General features: G+C 44.5%; 2 protein-coding genes across 2 annotated transcripts; both read left to right on the forward strand.

The window, feature by feature from the left end:
• Nucleotides 1-172: 172 nt before the first annotated feature.
• On the forward strand, nucleotides 173-1,087 carry LOC137620625 (protein SPT2 homolog). The gene is made up of 2 exons (XM_068350924.1): nucleotides 173-614; nucleotides 747-1,087. Exons 1-2 carry the CDS (start codon nucleotides 173-175, stop codon nucleotides 1,085-1,087), a joined length of 783 nt encoding a protein of 260 aa, XP_068207025.1.
• Nucleotides 1,088-1,241: 154 nt separating this feature from the next.
• Nucleotides 1,242-15,901, forward strand: LOC137620632 (mucin-19-like). Its single transcript, XM_068350937.1, has 17 exons — nucleotides 1,242-1,590; nucleotides 1,681-1,911; nucleotides 2,609-2,863; nucleotides 2,953-3,115; nucleotides 4,499-4,945; nucleotides 5,124-5,636; nucleotides 5,888-6,096; nucleotides 6,372-6,746; nucleotides 6,840-7,239; nucleotides 7,418-7,930; nucleotides 8,134-8,249; nucleotides 8,809-9,042; nucleotides 9,205-9,850; nucleotides 10,029-10,474; nucleotides 10,564-10,728; nucleotides 11,446-11,840; nucleotides 15,761-15,901. Exons 1-17 carry the CDS (start codon nucleotides 1,242-1,244, stop codon nucleotides 15,899-15,901), a joined length of 5,598 nt encoding a protein of 1,865 aa, XP_068207038.1.
• Nucleotides 15,902-17,473: the final 1,572 nt, after the last annotated feature.

The raw sequence follows: 17,473 nt of genomic DNA on the forward strand, positions 1-17,473 counted from the left end.
ACTGTGGTAAGAAAGTATGGAGAACCTCCAGAAGGTGCTGGGGATACTACTGGGGGAGGTGAGTTTGGAGAACCAGCAGAAAGTGCAGGAGATACTGGGCAAGCGAGTCTGGAGAACCTGCAGACGGTGCTGGGGATACCACTGTGGCACGTGAGTTTGGAAAACCAGCATAATGTGCTGGATATACTGGGCAAGCGATTTTGTAGAACTTGCAGAAGTTGTTGAGGATACTAATGGGGCAGGTGAGTTTGGAGAACCAGAAGAAAGTGATGGCGATACTGTGGCAAATGAGTATGAAGAACCTGCTGAAGGTGCCGGGGCTACCCCTGGGGCAGGTGAGTTTGGAGAACAAGCAGCGAATGCTAGAGATAAAGGGGCAAGCAAGTCTGGACATCCTACAGAAGGTGCTGAGGATACCACTGGAGCAGGTGAATTTGGAGAATCAGCAGAAAGTGCTAGAGATACTGGGGCAAGTGAGTCTGGAGAATCTATAGAAGGTGCTGGGGATACTACTGGGGGAGGTGAGTTTGGAGAGCATGAATTAAGTTCTGAAGATACTAGGGCAAGCAAGTCTGGAGAACATTCAGAAGGTGCTGTGGATATTACTGGGGCAGGTAAGTGTGGAAAACCAACATAAATGGTTGGAGATACTGGGGCAAGTAAGTTAGGAGAAACTGCAAAAGGTGATGGGGATACTACTGTAGCAGGTGAGTTTGGAGAACATGTATAGAGTGCTGGAGATACAGGGGCAAGCAAGTCTGGAGAACCTACAGAAGGTGCTGGGGATACTACTGAGGCAGGTGAGTTTAGAGAACCAGCAGAAAGAGATGGAGATACTGGGGCAAGCAAGTCTGGAAAACCTGTAGAAGGTGATGGGGATACTGCTGGGGTATATAGTTTGGAGAACCAAAAGAAAGTGCTGGAGGTATTGGCGCAAGGGGATGAAGAACCTACAGAAAGTGCTGGGGATACTACTAGGGCAGGTGAGTTGGGAAAACCTGCAGAAAGTGCCGGAAATACTGCTGGGGTAGGTGAGTTTGGAAAACCAGAAGAAAGTGCTAGAGATACTGGCACAAGTGAGTCTTGAAAACCTGCAGAAGGTGCTGGGAATACTACTAAGGCAGGTGAGTTAGGAGAGCCAGAAAAAAAGTGCTGGAGATATTGGGGCAAGCAAGTCTGGAGAACATGCAGAAGGTGCTGGGGATATTGCTGGGGCAGGTGAGTTTGGAGAATCAGAAGAAATGGCTAGAGATACTGGGGCAATTGAGTCTGGAGAATCTGCTGAAGGTGCTGGGGATACTGCTGGGTCAGGCGAGTTTGGAGAGCCATCAGATAGTGCTGGAGATACTGGGGCCACCGAGTCTGCAGAACCTGCTGAAGATGCGGGGATACTAGTAGGGCAGGTGAGTTTGGAGAACCAGAAGAAAGTGCTGGAGATACTGGAGAGAGCGAGTCTGAAGAACCTGCAAAAGGTGCTGGGGATATTACTGAGGCAGGTGAGTTCAGAGAACCAGAAAAAAAGTGCTGGAGAAACTGGGGCAGGCAAATCAGAAAAACCTGCTGAAAGTGCTGGGGATACTGCTGGGGCGGGTGAGCTTGGAGAACCAAACGAAAGTGCTAGAGATACTGGTGCAAGCTAGTCCGAAGAACCTGCAGGTGCTGGGGATACTGCTGGGGCAGGTGAGTTTGAAGAAACAGAAGAAAGTGCTAGAAGTATTGGCGCAAGGGAGTCTGAAGAACCTGCAGAAAGTGCTGGGGATACTACTAGGGCAGGAGAGTTGAGAAAACCAGTAAAAAGTGCTGGAGATACTGGGTCAAGCAAGACTGCAGAACCAGCAGAAGGTGCTGGAGATACTGCTGGGGTAGGTGAGATTGGAGAACCAGAAGAAAGTGCTAGAGATACTGGCGCAAGTGAGTCTTGAAAACCTGCAGCAGGTACTGGGACTTCTACTAAGGCAGGTGAGTTTGGAGAGCCAGAAAAAAGTGCTGGATATACTGGGGCAAGCAAGTCTGGAGAGCATGCAAAAGGTGCTGGGGATACTGCTGGAGCAGGTGAGTTTGGAGAATCAGAAGAAATGGCTAGAGATACTGGGGCAAGCAAGTCTGGAGAACCTGCTTAAGGTTCTGGGCATACTACTGGGTCAAGTGATTTTGGCAAACCAGCAGATAGTGCTTGAGATACTGGGGTAAGCGAGTCTGGAGAATCTGCTGAAGGTGCTGGGGATACTACTGGGTCAGGCGAGTTTGGAGAGCCATCAGATAGTGCTGGAGATACTGGGGCCCCCGAGTCTGCAGAACCTGCTGAAGGTGCGGGGATACTAGTAGGGCAGGTGAGTTTGTAGAACCAGAAGAAAGTGCTGGAGATACTGGAGCAAGAGAGTCTGAAGAACCTGCAACAGGTGCTGGGGATATTACTGGGGCAGGTGAGTTCGGAGAACAAGAAAAAGTGCTGGAGAAACTGAGGCAGGCAAATCAGGAAAACCTACTGAAAGTGCTGGGGATACTGCTGGGGCGGGTGAGTTTGGAGAACCAAACGAAAGTGCTAGAGATACTGGCGCAAGTTAGTCCAAAGAACCTGCAGAAGTTGCTGGGGATACTGCTGGGGCAGGTGAGTTTAGAGATCCAAAAGAAAGTGCTAGAGATACTGGGGAAAACAAGTCTGGAGAGCCTGAAGAAGGTGCTGGGGATACTACTGAGGCAGACGAGTTTGGCAAACCAGAAGAAAGTGCTAGAGACACTGGCGCAAGTGAGTCTGAAGAATCTGCAGAAGGTTCTGGGGATACTCCTAGGGTAGGTGAGTTTGGAGAACCAACAGAAAGTGCTGGTGATACTGGGTCAAGCAAATTAGGACAACCTGCTGAAGGTGCTGGGGATACTGCTAGGGCACGTGACTTTGGACAACCGAAGAAAATGCTAGATATACTGATGCAAGTGAGTCTGATGTACCTGCAGAAGGTGCTGGGGATACTACTAGAGCAGGTGAGTTTAAAGAACCAGCAGAAAGTACTGGAGATACTGTGGCAAGCAAGTCTGGAGAACCTGCAGAAGGTGCTGGGGATACTGCTGGGACTGGTGAGTTTAGAGAACTAGAAGAAAGTGCTAGATACTGGCACAAGTGAGTCTGAAGAACCTGCAGAAGATTCTAGGGATACTGCTTGGGCTGGTGAGTTTGGAGAACCAGATAAAAGTACTAGAGATAGTGGCGCAAACAAGTCTGGTGAACATGCAGAAGGTGCTGGGGATACTAATAGGGTAGGTAAGTTTGGTAACCAGCTGATAGTGCTGGAGATACTGGGGTAAGCGAGTCAGTAGAACCTGCAGAATGTGCTGGAAATATTACTGGGTCTGGCAAGTTTTGAGAACCAGAAGAAAGTGCTAGAGATACTATGGCAAGCGAGTGGAGAACCTGCAGAAGGTGCTGAGGATACTGCTAGGCAGGTGAGTTTGGAGAACCAGCAGAAAGTGATGGAGATACTGCACAAGCGAGTTTGTAGAACTTGCAGAATGTGCTGAGGGTACTAATGGGACTGGTGAGTGTGGAGAACTAGGAGAAATTGCTGGGGATACTGTCATAAGAAAGTCTGGAGAACCTCCAGAAGGGGCTGGCCATACTACTGGGGTAGGTGACTTTGGAGAACTAGTAGAAAGTGCTGGAAATACTAGGCAAGCGAGTCTGGAGAACCTGCAGAAGGTAGTGGGGATACCACTGGGGCACAGGAATTTGGAGAACCAGCAGAATGTGCTGGATATACTAGGCAAGCAATTTTGTAAAACATGCAGAAGGTGCTGAGGATACTATTGGGGCATGCGAGTTTGGAGAACCAGAAGAAAGTGATAAGATACTGTGGCAAATGAGTCTGGAGAACCTGCTGAATGTGCTGGGGGTACCGCTGGGGCAGAGGAGCTTGGAGAACAAGCAGCGAGTGCTAGATATACAAGGGCAAGCAAGTCTGGAGATCCTGCAGAAGGTGCTGAGGATACCACTGGAGAAGGTGAAGTTGGAAAAACAGCCAAAAGTGCTTGAGATACTGGGGCAAGCGAGTCTGGAGAATCTACGGACGGTACTGGGGATACTACTGGGGAGGTAAGTTTGGAGATCCGGCAGAAAGTGCTGGAGATACTGGGGCAAGCGAGTTTGGAGAATCTGCAAAAGGTGCTGGCGATACTACTGTGGCAGGTGAGTTTGGAGAGCATGAATAAAGTTCTGAAGATACTAGGGCAAGCAAGTCTGGAGAACCTACAGAAGGTGCTGGGGATACTACTGAGGCAGGTGAGTTTAGAGAACCAGCAGTAAGAGCTGGAGATACTGGGGCAAGTGAGTCTGCAGAACTGCAGAAGGTGCTGGGGATACTACTGAGGCAGGTGAGTTTGCAGAACCAGCAGAAAGTGCTGGAGATACTGGGGCAAGCAAGTCTGGAGAACCTGCAGGTGATGGGGAAACTGCTGGGGTAGGTGAGTTTTGAGAACCAAAAGAAAGTGCTAGAGATATTGGCGCAAGTGAGTCTGAAGAACCTACAGAAGGTGCTGGGGATACTACTAGGGCAGGTGAGTTCGGAGAACCAGCAGAAAGTGCTGGAGATACTGGGTCAAGCAAGACTGGACAACCAGCAGAAGGTGCTGGGGTAGGTGAGTTTGGAGCACCAGAAGAAAGTGCCAGAGATACTGGCGCAAGTGAGTCTGGAAAACCTGCAGAAGGTGCTGAGAATACTACTAAGGCAGGTGAGTTTGAAAAACTAGAAGAAAGTGCTAGAGATACTGGCGCAAGTGAGTCTGAAGAACCTGTAGAAGGTTCTGGGGATACTGCTGTGGCTGGTGAGATTGGAGAACCAGATGTAAGTGCTAGAGATAGTGGCGCAAACAAGTCTGATGAACATGCAGAAGGTGCTGGGGATATTAATAGGGCACGAAAGTTTGGTAACCAACAGATAGTGCTGGAGATACTGGGGTAAATGAGTCTGGAGAACCTGCAGAAGGTGGTGGGTATACTACTGGGTCTGGCAAGTTTGGAAAACCAGAAGAAAGTGCTGGAGATACTGTGGAAAGCGAGTCTGGAGAACCTACAGAAGGTGCTGGGAATATCACTGGAGCAGGTGAATTTGGAGAACCAGAAGAAATTGCTGAAGATACTGGGCAAGCGAGTTTGTAAAACTTGCAGAAGGAGCTGATGATACTAATGGGGCAGGTGAGTTTGGAGAACCAGGAGAAATTGCTGGGGATACTGTGGTAAGAAAGTCTGGAGAACCTCCATTAGGTGCTAGGGATACTACTGGCCAGGTGAGTTTGGAGAACCAGCAGAAAGTGCTGGAGATACTGGGCAAGCAAGTCTCCAGAACAGAAGTTGCTGCGGATACCACTGGGGCACTTGAATTTGGAGAACCAGCAGAATGTGCTGAATATACTGGGCAAGTGAGTTTGGAGAACTTGCAGAAGGTGCTGAGGATACTAAATTGGACGGGTGAGTTTGGAGAACCAGCAGAAATTGCTGGGGATACAGGGGCAAACAAATCTGGAGAACCTGCAGGTGCTGCGGATACTACTGGGGCCGGTGAATTTGGAGAACCAGAAGAAAGTGCAGGAGATATTGGGGTAAATGAGTCTGGAGAACTTGCATTATGTGCTGAGATACTACTGGGCAGGTGAGTTTGGAGAACCAGCAGAATGTGCTGGAGAAACTGGGGCAAGTGAGTCTGGAGAACTGCAGAAAGTGCTGTGGATACTAATGGGGCAGGTGAGTTTGGAGAACCAGCAGAAATTGCTGCAGATACTGGGACAAACGCATCTGGAGAACCTGCAGGTGCTGGAGATACTATTGGGGCAGGTGAAATTGGGGAACCATTAGAAAGTGCGGGAGATACTAGGGTAAATGAGTCTGGAGTACCTGCAGAAGGTGCTGGGATACTACTGGGTCAGGTGAGTTTGGTGAACCCGCAGAAAGTTTTGGAGATACTGGGACAAGCGAGAGTGGAGAACCTGCAGAAGGTGCTGGGGATACTACCGGCACATGTGAGTTTGGAGAACCAGTTGAAAGTGCTGTAGATACTTTGGCAAGTGAGTCTGGGGAACCTGCAGAAGGTGCTGGGGATACTGCTTGGGCAGGTAAGTTTTGAGAACCAGCAGAAAGAGCTGAAGATACTGGGGCAAGTGGGTCTGGGGAACCTGCAGAAGGTGCTGGGGATACTGCTTGGGCAGGTGAGTTTTGAGAACCAGCAGAAAGAGGTGAAGATACTGGGGCAAGTGGGTCTGATGTACCTGCAGAAGGTGTTGGAGATACTATTGGGGCAAGTGAGTTTGGAGAAACAGCAAAAAATGCTGGAGATACTGTGGCATGCTGACCTGAAGAACCTGCAGAAGGTGCTGGGGATACTCAACAGGTAAGTCTGGTGAGGCTGTTGAGAATGATAGAGATAATACTGGGACAGGTGAGTTTGGAGAAACAGCAGAATGTGCCAGAGATACTGGGGCAAGCAAGTCTGGAGAACCTGCAGAAGGTGCTGGTGATACTACTGGGGCATGTGAGTTTGGAAAACCAGCAGAGTGTGCTGAAGATACTGGGGCAAGCAAGTCTGGAGAACCTGTGGAAGGTGCTGGTGATACTACTGGGGAAGGTGAATTTGGTGAACCAGCAGAAAGTGTTGGTGATAATACTGGGGCAGGTGAGTTTGCAAAACCAGCAGAACGTGCTGGAGATACTGGGGCAAGCAAGTCTGGAGAACCTGCAGAAGGTGATGGGGAAACTGCTGGGGTAGGTGAGTTTTGAGAACCAAAAGAAAGTGCTAGAGATATTGGCGCAAGTGAGTCTAAAAAACCTACAGAAGGTGCTGGGGATACTACTAGGGCAGGTGAGTTCGGAGAACCAGCAGAAAGTGCTGGAGATACTGGGTCAAGCAAGACTGGACAACCAGCAGAAGGTGCTGGGGTAGGTGAGTTTGGAGCACCAGAAGAAAGTGCCAGAGATACTGGCGCAAGTGAGTCTGGAAAACCTGCAGAAGGTGCTGAGAATACTACTAAGGCAGGTAAGTTTGAAAAACTAGAAGAAAGTGCTAGAGATACTGGCGCAAGTAAGTCTGAAGAACCTGTAGAAGGTTCTGGGGATACTGCTGTGGCTGGTGAGATTGGAGAACCAGATGTAAGTGCTAGAGATAGTGGCGCAAACAAGTCTGATGAACATGCAGAAGGTGCTGGGGATATTAATAGGGCACGAGAGTTTGGTAACCAACAGATAGTGCTGGAGATACTGGGGTAAGTGAGTCTGGAGAACCTGCAGAAGGTGGTGGGTATACTACTGGGTCTGGCAAATTTGGAAAACCAGATGAAAGTGCTGGAGATACTGTGACAAGAGAGTCTGGAGAACCTACAGAAGGTGCTGGGAATATCACTGGAGCAGGTGAATTTGGAGAACCAGAAGAAATTGCTGAAGATACTGGGCAAGCGAGTTTGTAAAACTTGCAGAAGGAGCTGATGATACTAATGGGGCAGGTGAGTTTGGAGAACCAGGAGAAATTGCTGGGGATACTGTGGTAAGAAAGTCTGGAGAACCTCCATTAGGTGCTAGGGATACTACTGGCCAGGTGAGTTTGGAGAACCAGCAGAAAGTGCTGGAGATACTGGGCAAGCAAGTCTGCAGAACAGAAGTTGCTGGGGATACCACTGGGGCACTTGAATTTGGAGAACCAGCAGAATGTGCTGGATATACTGGGCAAGCGAGTTTGGAGAACTTGCAGAAGGTGCTGAGGATACTAAATTGGACGGGTGAGTTTGGAGAACCAGCAGAAATTGCTGGGGATACTGGGGCAAACAAATCTGGAGAACCTGCAGGTGCTGCGGATACTACTGGGGCCGGTGAATTTGGAGAACCAGAAGAAAGTGCAGGAGATATTGGGGTAAATGAGTCTGGAGAACTTGCATTATGTGCTGAGATACTACTGGGCAGGTGAGTTTGGAGAACCAGCAGAATGTGCTGGAGAAACTGGGGCAAGTGAGTCTGGAGAACTGCAGAAAGTGCTGCAGATACTAGGGCAAACGCATCTGGAGAACCTGCAGGTGCTGGAGATACTATTGGGGCAGGTGAAATTGGGGAACCATTAGAAAGTGCGGGAGATACTAGGGTAAATGAGTCTGGAGTACCTGCAGAAGGTGCTGGGATACTACTGGGTCAGGTGAGTTTGGTGAACCAGTTGAAAGTGCTGTATATACTTTGGCAAGTGAGTCTGGGGAACCTGCAGAAGGTGCTGGGGATACTGCTTGGGCAGGTAAGTTTTGAGAATCAGCAGAAAGAGATGAAGATACTGGGGCAAGTGGGTCTGGGGAACCTGCAGAAGGTGCTGGGGATACTGCTTGGGCAGGTGAGTTTTGAGAACCAGCAGAAAGAGGTGAAGATACTGGGGAAAGTGGGTCTGATGTACCTGCAGAAGGTGTTGGAGATACTATTGGGGCAAGTGAGTTTGGAGAAACAGCAAAAAATGCTGGAGATACTGTGGCATGCTGACCTGAAGAACCTGCAGAAGGTGCTGGGGATACTACTGGGCAGTTGAGTTAGGAAAACCAGCAGAAAGTGCTGGAGATACTTGACAAGTGAGGGTGGTGAAGCTGAAGGTCCTAGGGATACTACTGGGGCATGTGAATTTTGAGAACCAAAAGATAGTGCTGGAGATACTCTGGTAAGCAAGTCTGGAGAACCTGCAGAAGGTGCTGGGTATACTGTACAGTACTACTATTGCAGGTGAGTTTGGAGAACCTGCAAAAAGTGCTGGAGATACTGGAACAAGCAAGTCTTGAGAACCTGCAGAAGGTGCTGGGGATACTCAACAGGTAAGTCTGGTGAGGCTGTTGAGGATGATAGAGATAATACTGGGACAGGTGAGTTTGGAGAAACAGCAGAATGTGCCAGAGATACTGGGGCAAGCAAGTCTGGAGAACCTGCAGAAGGTGCTGGTGATACTACTGGGGCATGTGAGTTTGGAAAACCAGCAGTGTGTGCTGAAGATACTGGGGCAAGCAAGTCTGGAGAACCTGTAGAAGGTGCTGGTGATACTACTGGGGAAGGTGAGTTTGGTGAATAAGCAGAAAGTGTTGGTGATAATACTGGGGCAGGTGAGTTTGCAAAACCAGCAGAGAGTGCTGGAGATACTGGGGCAAACAAGTCTGGAGAACCTGCAGAAGGTGATGGGGAAACTGCTGGGGTAGGTGAGTTTTGAGAACTAAAAGAAAGTGCTAGAGATATTGGCGCAAGTGAGTCTGAAGAACCTACAGAAGATGCTGAGGATACTACTAGGACAGGTGAGTTCGGAGAACCAGCAGAAAGTGCTGGAGATACTGGGTCAAGCAAGACTGGACAACCAGCAGAAGGTGCTGGGGTAGGTGAGTTTGGAGCACCAGAAGAAAGTGCCAGAGACACTGGCGCAAGTGAGTCTAAAAAACCTACAGAAGGTGCTGGGGATACTACTAGGGCAGGTGAGTTCGGAGAACCAGCAGAAAGTGCTGGAGATACTGGGTCAAGCAAGACTGGACAACCAGCAGAAGGTGCTGGGGTAGGTGAGTTTGGAGCACCAGAAGAAAGTGCCAGAGATACTGGTGCAAGTGAGTCTGGAAAACCTGCAGAAGGTGCTGAGAATACTACTAAGGCAGGTGAGTTTGAAAAACTAGAAGAAAGTGCTAAAGATACTGGCGCAAGTGAGTCTGAAGAACCTGTAGAAGGTTCTGGGGATACTGCTGTGGCTGGTGAGATTGGAGAACCAGATGTAAGTGCTAGAGATAGTGGCGCAAACAAGTCTGATGAACATGCAGAAGGTGCTGGAGATATTAATAGGGCACGAGAGTTTGGTAACCAACAGATAGTGCTGGAGATACTGGGGTAAGTGAGTCTGGAGAACCTGCAGAAGGTGGTGGGTATACTACTGGGTCTGGCCAGTTTGGAAAACCAGAAGAAAGTGCTGGAGATACTGTGGCAAGCGAGTCTGGAGAACCTACAGAAGGTGCTGGGAATATCACTGGAGCAGGTGAATTTGGAGAACCAGAAGAAATTGCTGAAGATACTGGGCAAGCGAGTTTGTAAAACTTGCAGAAGGAGCTGATGATACTAATGGGGCAGGTGAGTTTGGAGAACCAGGAGAAATTGCTGGGGATACTGTGGTAAGAAAGTCTGGAGAACCTCCATTAGGTGCTAGGGATACTACTGGCCAGGTGAGTTTGGAGAACCAGCAGAAAGTGCTGGAGATACTGGGAGAGCAAGTCTGCAGAACAGAAGTTGCTGGGGATACCACTGGGGCACTTGAATTTGGAGAACCAGCAGAATGTGCTGGATATACTGGGCAAGCGAGTTTGGAGAACTTGCAGAAGGTGCTGAGGATACTAAATTGGACAGGTGAGTTTGGAGAACCAGCAGAAATTGCTGCAGATACTGGGACAAACGCATCTGGAGAACCTGTAGGTGCTGGAGATACTATTGGGGCAGGTGAAATTGGGAAACCATTAGAAAGTGTGGGAGATACTAGGGTAAATGAGTCTTGAGTACCTGCAGAAGGTGCTGGGATACTACTGGGTCAGGTGAGTTTGGTGAACCCGCAGAAAGTTTTGGAGATACTGGGACAAGCGAGAGTGGAGAACCTGCAGAAGGTGCTGGGGATACTACCGGCACATGTGAGTTTGGAGAACCAGTTGAAAGTGCTGTAGATACTTTGGCAAGTGAGTCTGGGGAACCTGCAGAAGGTGCTGGGGATACTGCTTGGGCAGGTAAGTTTTGAGAACCAGCAGAAAGAGCTGAAGATACTGGGGCAAGTGGGTCTGGGGAACCTGCAGAAGGTGCTGGGGATACTGCTTGGGCAGGTGAGTTTTGAGAACCAGCAGAGAGGTGAAGATACTGGGGCAAGTGGGTCTGATGTACCTGCAGAAGGTGTTGGAGATACTATTGGGGCAAGTGAGTTTGGAGAAACAGCAAAAAATGCTGGAGATACTGTGGCATGCTGACCTGAAGAACCTGCAGAAGGTGCTGGGGATACTACTGGGCAGTTGAGTTAGGAAAACCAGCAGAAAGTGCTGGAGATACTTGACAAGTGAGGGTGGTGAAGCTGGTGAAGGTCCTAGGGATACTACTGGGGCATGTGAATTTTGAGAACCAAAAGATAGTGCTGGAGATACTCTGGTAAGCAAGTCTGGAGAACCTGCAGAAGGTGCTGGGTATACTGTACTATTATTGCAGGTGAGTTTGGAGAACCTGCAAAAAGTGCTGGAGATACTGGAACAAGCAAGTCTTGAGAACCTGCAGAAGGTGCTGGGGATACTCAACAGGTAAGTCTGGTGAGGCTGTTGAGAATGATAGAGATAATACTGGGACAGGTGAGTTTGGAGAAACAGCAGAATAAGCCAGAGATACTGGGGCAAGCAAGTCTGGAGAACCTGCAAAAGGTGCTGGTGATACTACTAGGGCATGTGAGTTTGGAAAACCAGCAGAGTGTGCTGAAGATACTGGGGCAAGCAAGTCTGGAGAACCTGTGGAAGGTGCTGGTGATACTACTGGGGAAGGTGAGTTTGGTGAACCAGCAGAAAGTGTTGGTGATAATACTGGGGCAGGTGAGTTTGGAGAACCAGCAGAATATGCTAGAGATACTGGGGCAAGTGTGTCTGGAAAACCTGCAGAAGGTGCTGGTGATACTACTGGGGCATGTGAGTTTGGAGAACCAGCAGAATGTAATGGAGATACTGGGCAAGCGAGTCTGGAAAACCTGCAGGTGCTGTTGATACTATTGGGGCAGGTGAGTTTGGAGAACATGCAGAATGTGCTGGATATACTGGGCCAAGTGAGTCTGGTGAACCTGCAGATGGTGCTCTTGATACTACTGGTGCAGGTGAGTTTGTTGAACCAGCAGAAAGTGCTGAACATACATGGTCAAGGGAGTCTTCGAACCTGCAGAAGGTGCTGGGAATATTTCTGGGGCAGGTGAGTTTGGAGAACCGGCTGAAAGTGATAGATATACTGGAGCAAATGAGTCTTGAGAACCTGCAGAATGTGCTGGGGATACTACTGGGGCAGGTGAGTTTGGAGTTGATTAGGATTACTTATGTACTTGTGTCTGTTTGTTTATTCTTTGGATTGCACAGGGGGAAAAAACTAACCAGTATAGGAGCAGCAGAAGCAGTCAATGGTTAAGGAAGGAGGATAAAATCAAGATGCATTTACATAAAATAACAATGACTAAATATCCAGAACTTCTTTGGGTTAAACCGGTGCTTCTTCCATTGCTACAAACATCACAAACAACACTCGGCACATATTACAACAGGTTAACATACAATATAAGGATATGAACTTACCTCACACTCATTGATTCATGCAAGGAGATCTTTAGCCAGACTTACTAGTGCTAGAAGATTAAAATGCCATCATATATACATTAAAACAAACTGTAAATAATAAACAACCCAAAGTTGTTAAAACTCCAGAACCAATTCACTTAGACACAAAGTAAGAGAACTTTCAGATATGGTAATGATAGAAAATTGATAAATCTTTTCACGGAGGTAGTTTTAAGTCATTTCAGCTTTCAATGAAAGGAATTTCCATAAAAATTCTATGGGTTTGTGTACTTGCAAGAACAAATTGGCTTGTGTTCATATGAGACTTACTTCTTTGGTTGGAGGATTCACTTTCTGAGCCAAATGACAGTGGTTTATCTCCAGCCAAAATTTCTATTTTTCTGGCATAACCAAGAGAAGAATGGTTCCTGTAACTTCCATAGTTTGGTATGCAGATGCTTAAGTTACAGCAAATTTCATCTTAACACTCAGTCTTAGTGAAGCTTAGGGAACTCTGATCTTTCTTAATGGTAAAGAGCTGGTCAGAGGGAGTTATCACCATAGGCCAAAACTAGAAATAGGTTTGGGTGAAAGCTTTAACAGCAACCCTCTGGGAAGCAAAGGGAATCTCTTCTTTTCAGACTGATGCTGTACTTTTCAACTTACTTGTATACCAGTTTCAACATTTACTTCGGCCTGATTGCTATCCCAAAAGGAAAGAAAGATGAAGGGAATAGATCGCTTGCCCTTTCACCCTCAGACTAATTCCACCCGTTTTACGATACTTTATAGTCCAATGGGAGATTAGATGGCTACACAAAATGTTGAGCAACCACCAAAAGTCTTGAGAAACAGTTATCTAAGAACTTAAGATGAGGTTCCTTAGGTATGTGGAGTGATGGTTGTCTGTAGACACTAGATACCAGCCATCATTACCTGAAAAGCTGACAGATTCCTCCTACAAGGCTATGCACAAGGCAATGCCCTTGATTTCATTAGCTTGCTGAACAGCAAAGCTAGAAAAATACAGTGGCCTGTATATGAGGGGATTATGTTCTAAGCCCCAACACAAGGAAATCTTCAGATAATAGCAAACACTTATAATCCCTATTCAGTACAATACTGTATCTATATAAGAATAGGTGAATAAATGAATGAATGGACAAAAATAAAGACAACAGTGAATTTTTAAAACAATAATAATGGTATCCACAATGATAAGTTAAATATAGTGATAAGTAGTAACATTAAAAATAGCTTACATGGATGAAGACTACGAAGTAGTAGATGATGAATAGAGTAGTATTAATTTAAAAGCTCAAGATAGAGAAGACTAGCAAAATCTAACCGAGGCCCTTGGCGTCAATAGGCACAGGAGATGATGATGATGATGATGATTATTCTATAAACTTACTCTGGTGGCTACACATAGTAAAATTGTTCTACAATACTTTACTTTTTCATAAAACTTTGTATACATTATGGTAGAGTAAAAATACCTGAAAGCAATATACTGTAAATTAATATCAATATTGGTATTATACTGAAATGATACAACTTCAACAATAACAAGCCTAGCTAGGCTATTCTCTACTCACCCCTTCCTACAATCTTCTTACTATAATGGTCCATGGACTGTATGATGAAGGTGATCATGTGTATAAGGATGATAGTGTTAAGTATTGTTATGATTATTATTATTATTACAAGCAAAGCTACAACCCTAGTTGGAAAAGGATGTTAAAATCTCTAGAATTCCAACAGGGAAAATACCCCATTGAGGAAATGAAATAAGGAAACAAACAAACTATATGTAAGTAACAAATAAAACATTTTAAAGTCAGTAACAACATTAAAATACTGTACAGATAATTCAGGGGGTTGTAGATTGTCTGTTGCACTTTTTTTTTTTTTCTTTTACCTTTGGGAAGAACATTGTAATAGGCATGTTTTTTTTATTGTTCTGTGTCATCATATGCTTTTTAGGCTAAATATGGGGATCACAATCCATTACTGTATTCTACTTCTTATATCTATAATAAAGATTAAGGCTTCACAAAACTTTTATTGTCGTATATCAAATATTGTGGTCCTTATTGAATTTTCATTAAATCTTGCAATTCCTCAGTTGTTAACTCTTCTCATGGTTCTCCCCTATGATTGTTGATCTGTATGCAGTGTCAATCATTCCCTTGTGAAAATTATCTTGCACTTTGGATGATCCTCTTTGCATTGTTATTAATGTCTGAGAAACTTTAAATGTAATCCAATTTCTTTACCTGATGAAACTTCAGTTTTCTCTCTAAGATTATCACATACCTGTGACGATACTTCAGCACTTGTAGGAGCAGTAACGATGCTTGCATTGCTTATATTTTCTTGCAAATTTCACAAATTGGTTATTTTTTCTTACAATACATACAGCTAACATTGCCCTCTCCACTAATGAGTTAACCTGAAGATGAAAGACAAAACAGGCAAATTCTGCAATGGTACTGAATTACTGGGAAATGGGGACAAAGAAGTGATTCACAGGGGAAAGTGGGTACAGTACTAACAAAATATAGAAAATGTAAAAATTGGCATTCTATACAATTTTGATTTTTTCCTTGGTGGTAGATTGCACTACTCAAATTTTATTGTTTTCCTCCATGTTTAACAGCAGGTATGAAATCCGCATTGTCCAAGGCACGACAGTACTAACAGAAAAGCTCCAAATCTTGGGCCTAGGATGTTGTGTCTGATTAATATGGTACCACGTCTCTCGTAGAGCACAGAAACATTATCTCTTATTGACACCAAAGATGCCTCAGAAGAGGGTATCCAATACTCAAATATCTCATCAGGGAATGAATGACTGCTTCAGGCCTACCATTAAGAAATCCCAACAAAATGAATGCTGGACTTGATACTAAATGCCTTTGAAGTTTTTAAAACAGTTCAACAATACTTCAGCTAACAGAAAGTCTAATACTACACCACTATATAAAGGTTCTATACAGTACCCAACCCAAAAGGACAAGCTGGACTGCTCAAGCTTCCCATAAACATATATAACTCTGAAGAGGAGTAATCCCTGTCATTCAGTATGTGTTGCAATAGCTTTTTATCGAGATTGAAAAGAACTGTCTCGACAAAGATAACATTTGAAACCCATGATCTGTTGAAGATAAGTTCCGACCAGGAAGAGACCTTGCGTACAATACCAACTGCAAATGGTTTCACCAATAAGCATTCAACCATCTCACTCGCACTCTTGCAAGAAAACTTTTCCCTCCAAAAATCAGTTTGATAACCTCTTCAGTACTATTTACAAACATTTCATCAGCATGTGACTGACAAAGAATGAATGCTATCATGGAACAATTATAAGAACGATTTGGTCCAAGAGGCTATTGGGATATTGTAGTTTCAAAATATTACTAGGACCAGGTATAAAATAACACTAGGCAAAAGTCAATTTGATTTATAGAACTTAGGCTCCATGACCTGGCATCAAGGTGGTTACCATTCAGCACCAAGGAGCAAGTGGGAAACTCCTAAGTTGCACCATGAAAGTGTAAAGTTAAAAGAAGTTGGGCAGCAAAATGAAAGGAATCAGGAACAGAGATAATGACCAAATATTGATCTGATTTGGACACATGATGAGGAGAAATAGTCAGAACAGATGTCACAGCAGACATTTAGAAGGGGGAAAAAATCCAGGAAAAATAGAAAATGTAGACTTTTTAGGGGTTCAGAGTCGAGTACTGTACATAACAACAGGGAAAACTAATTTCACCACATCATTATTAAAATCTACCATGAAATAAGTTATATTCAAGTAGGTATAATGAAATATGTACAAAGTACTGTACTTCAAAAATTTTATTTTGTATAAAAACATTAAATTACATGAAATTAACAAGATATTTACAATCTGTATAAGGCTTTGCCACTTGTGGTTAAACACATCACAAAGGTTCACAGGAAAGGATATGCATTATGCCCAATCAATCATTCCATAGTTGGTAAGATGATAAAAATGAGCAAATTACATCTCCAATCACGACAACCCATTTAACATTAATAGGAGAATATACCTCCACAATTCTTTCACTTTGTAAAAAATAGTTGGCATTATTTTAGTTCACAACAGGAATGTATCATGGAGTTGAGAATATGTTAATCCTATGGTTTTAAAATTTATACTCAATCTGACTACCATTTTATGATAAATATGGTGTTAGTAAGGACCCGAAACATGTGACTGGTTAGGTGAAATTGGAATAGTTAGTATACACCAGTGGATTTTACTCTTCTTAACCCCCCCCCCCAACTCAAAATCTAGCTTTGGATAACAAGGGTACTTTACAAAACAACCAATTTCTTATAGATATGGAGGAAAAATTTTTTAAATAAACAAAAACGGGAAAATCATACTTTCAATTCTGCAAACATTCTTGTGCTAAACTAAAAATTTACCAAACCATTTGTAACATGTAAATAAATAAATCAGGCCACAGTTAGAAAGAGAAATAAGTAAATTATACAATATGAGAGAGAGAGAGAGAGAGAGAGAGAGAGAGAGAGAGAGAGAGAGAGAGAGAGAGCAACAAAAATTCATAAATTTCCTTCACAATGTAAAGTTATTTTAATTTTATTAATTTGGAAATCAAAGTAAGATTACATACTGGAATGTTTTGATACCCATTACAATTGAGCATTATCTTTTCTAATTGAAATTAGCAACAGTTAGGTGAGACATTGTGCCACAAAGTAGCCAACAAAAATAGTTTAGCCTGACATGAAATTTCAGTCAAGATTCCTACAGGGATAACAAAAAGTACAAAGAAATTCATATCTATTAGTCCTTCAAAACTGAATAGAGAAATTCCTAATTAAACTGAAATTGGATTTGGTTCATTTCCAGTTCTTCCAGGGGTTCCACAGAAATTGAATGAATTACAAAAGACCATATCTTATATTTACAGATATTTTATACACTACTTGTGTAAAACCTTGGGAATTTTAAATAATACTCTTCTCGGCGTCATAAGAACAAAATATTGTCCTTAATGAGTGGTACAGTTATGATCAACTGCATACTGTATCAATAAAATTTGAAGTATCAGGTTCTATAAGAATGGGTGAGAGGAATAAAGGTTCCACAGTACTGTATAACAGTAAAGGCAATAGAAGACTC

This window comes from Palaemon carinicauda, chromosome 2, assembly GCF_036898095.1.
Source record: "Palaemon carinicauda isolate YSFRI2023 chromosome 2, ASM3689809v2, whole genome shotgun sequence".
Lineage (NCBI taxonomy): Eukaryota > Metazoa > Arthropoda > Malacostraca > Decapoda > Palaemonidae > Palaemon > Palaemon carinicauda.

What these genes read in the sequence shown, in the direction of transcription:
- LOC137620625 (XM_068350924.1), top strand. Translation starts at nt 173, where the DNA reads ATGTGCTGGATATACTGGGCAAGCGATTTTGTAGAACTTGCAGAAGTT. An exon ending in TGTGGATATTACTGGGGCAG is followed by an intron (nt 615 to 746) that starts GTAAGTGTGGAA and finishes CTGGAGATACAG; the next exon opens with GGGCAAGCAAGTCTGGAGAA.
- LOC137620632 (XM_068350937.1), top strand. Translation starts at nt 1,242, where the DNA reads ATGGCTAGAGATACTGGGGCAATTGAGTCTGGAGAATCTGCTGAAGGT. An exon ending in ATAGTGCTGGAGATACTGGG is followed by an intron (nt 7,240 to 7,417) that starts GTAAGTGAGTCT and finishes AAATTGCTGAAG; the next exon opens with ATACTGGGCAAGCGAGTTTG. An exon ending in AATTGGGAAACCATTAGAAA is followed by an intron (nt 10,475 to 10,563) that starts GTGTGGGAGATA and finishes GTGAACCCGCAG; the next exon opens with AAAGTTTTGGAGATACTGGG.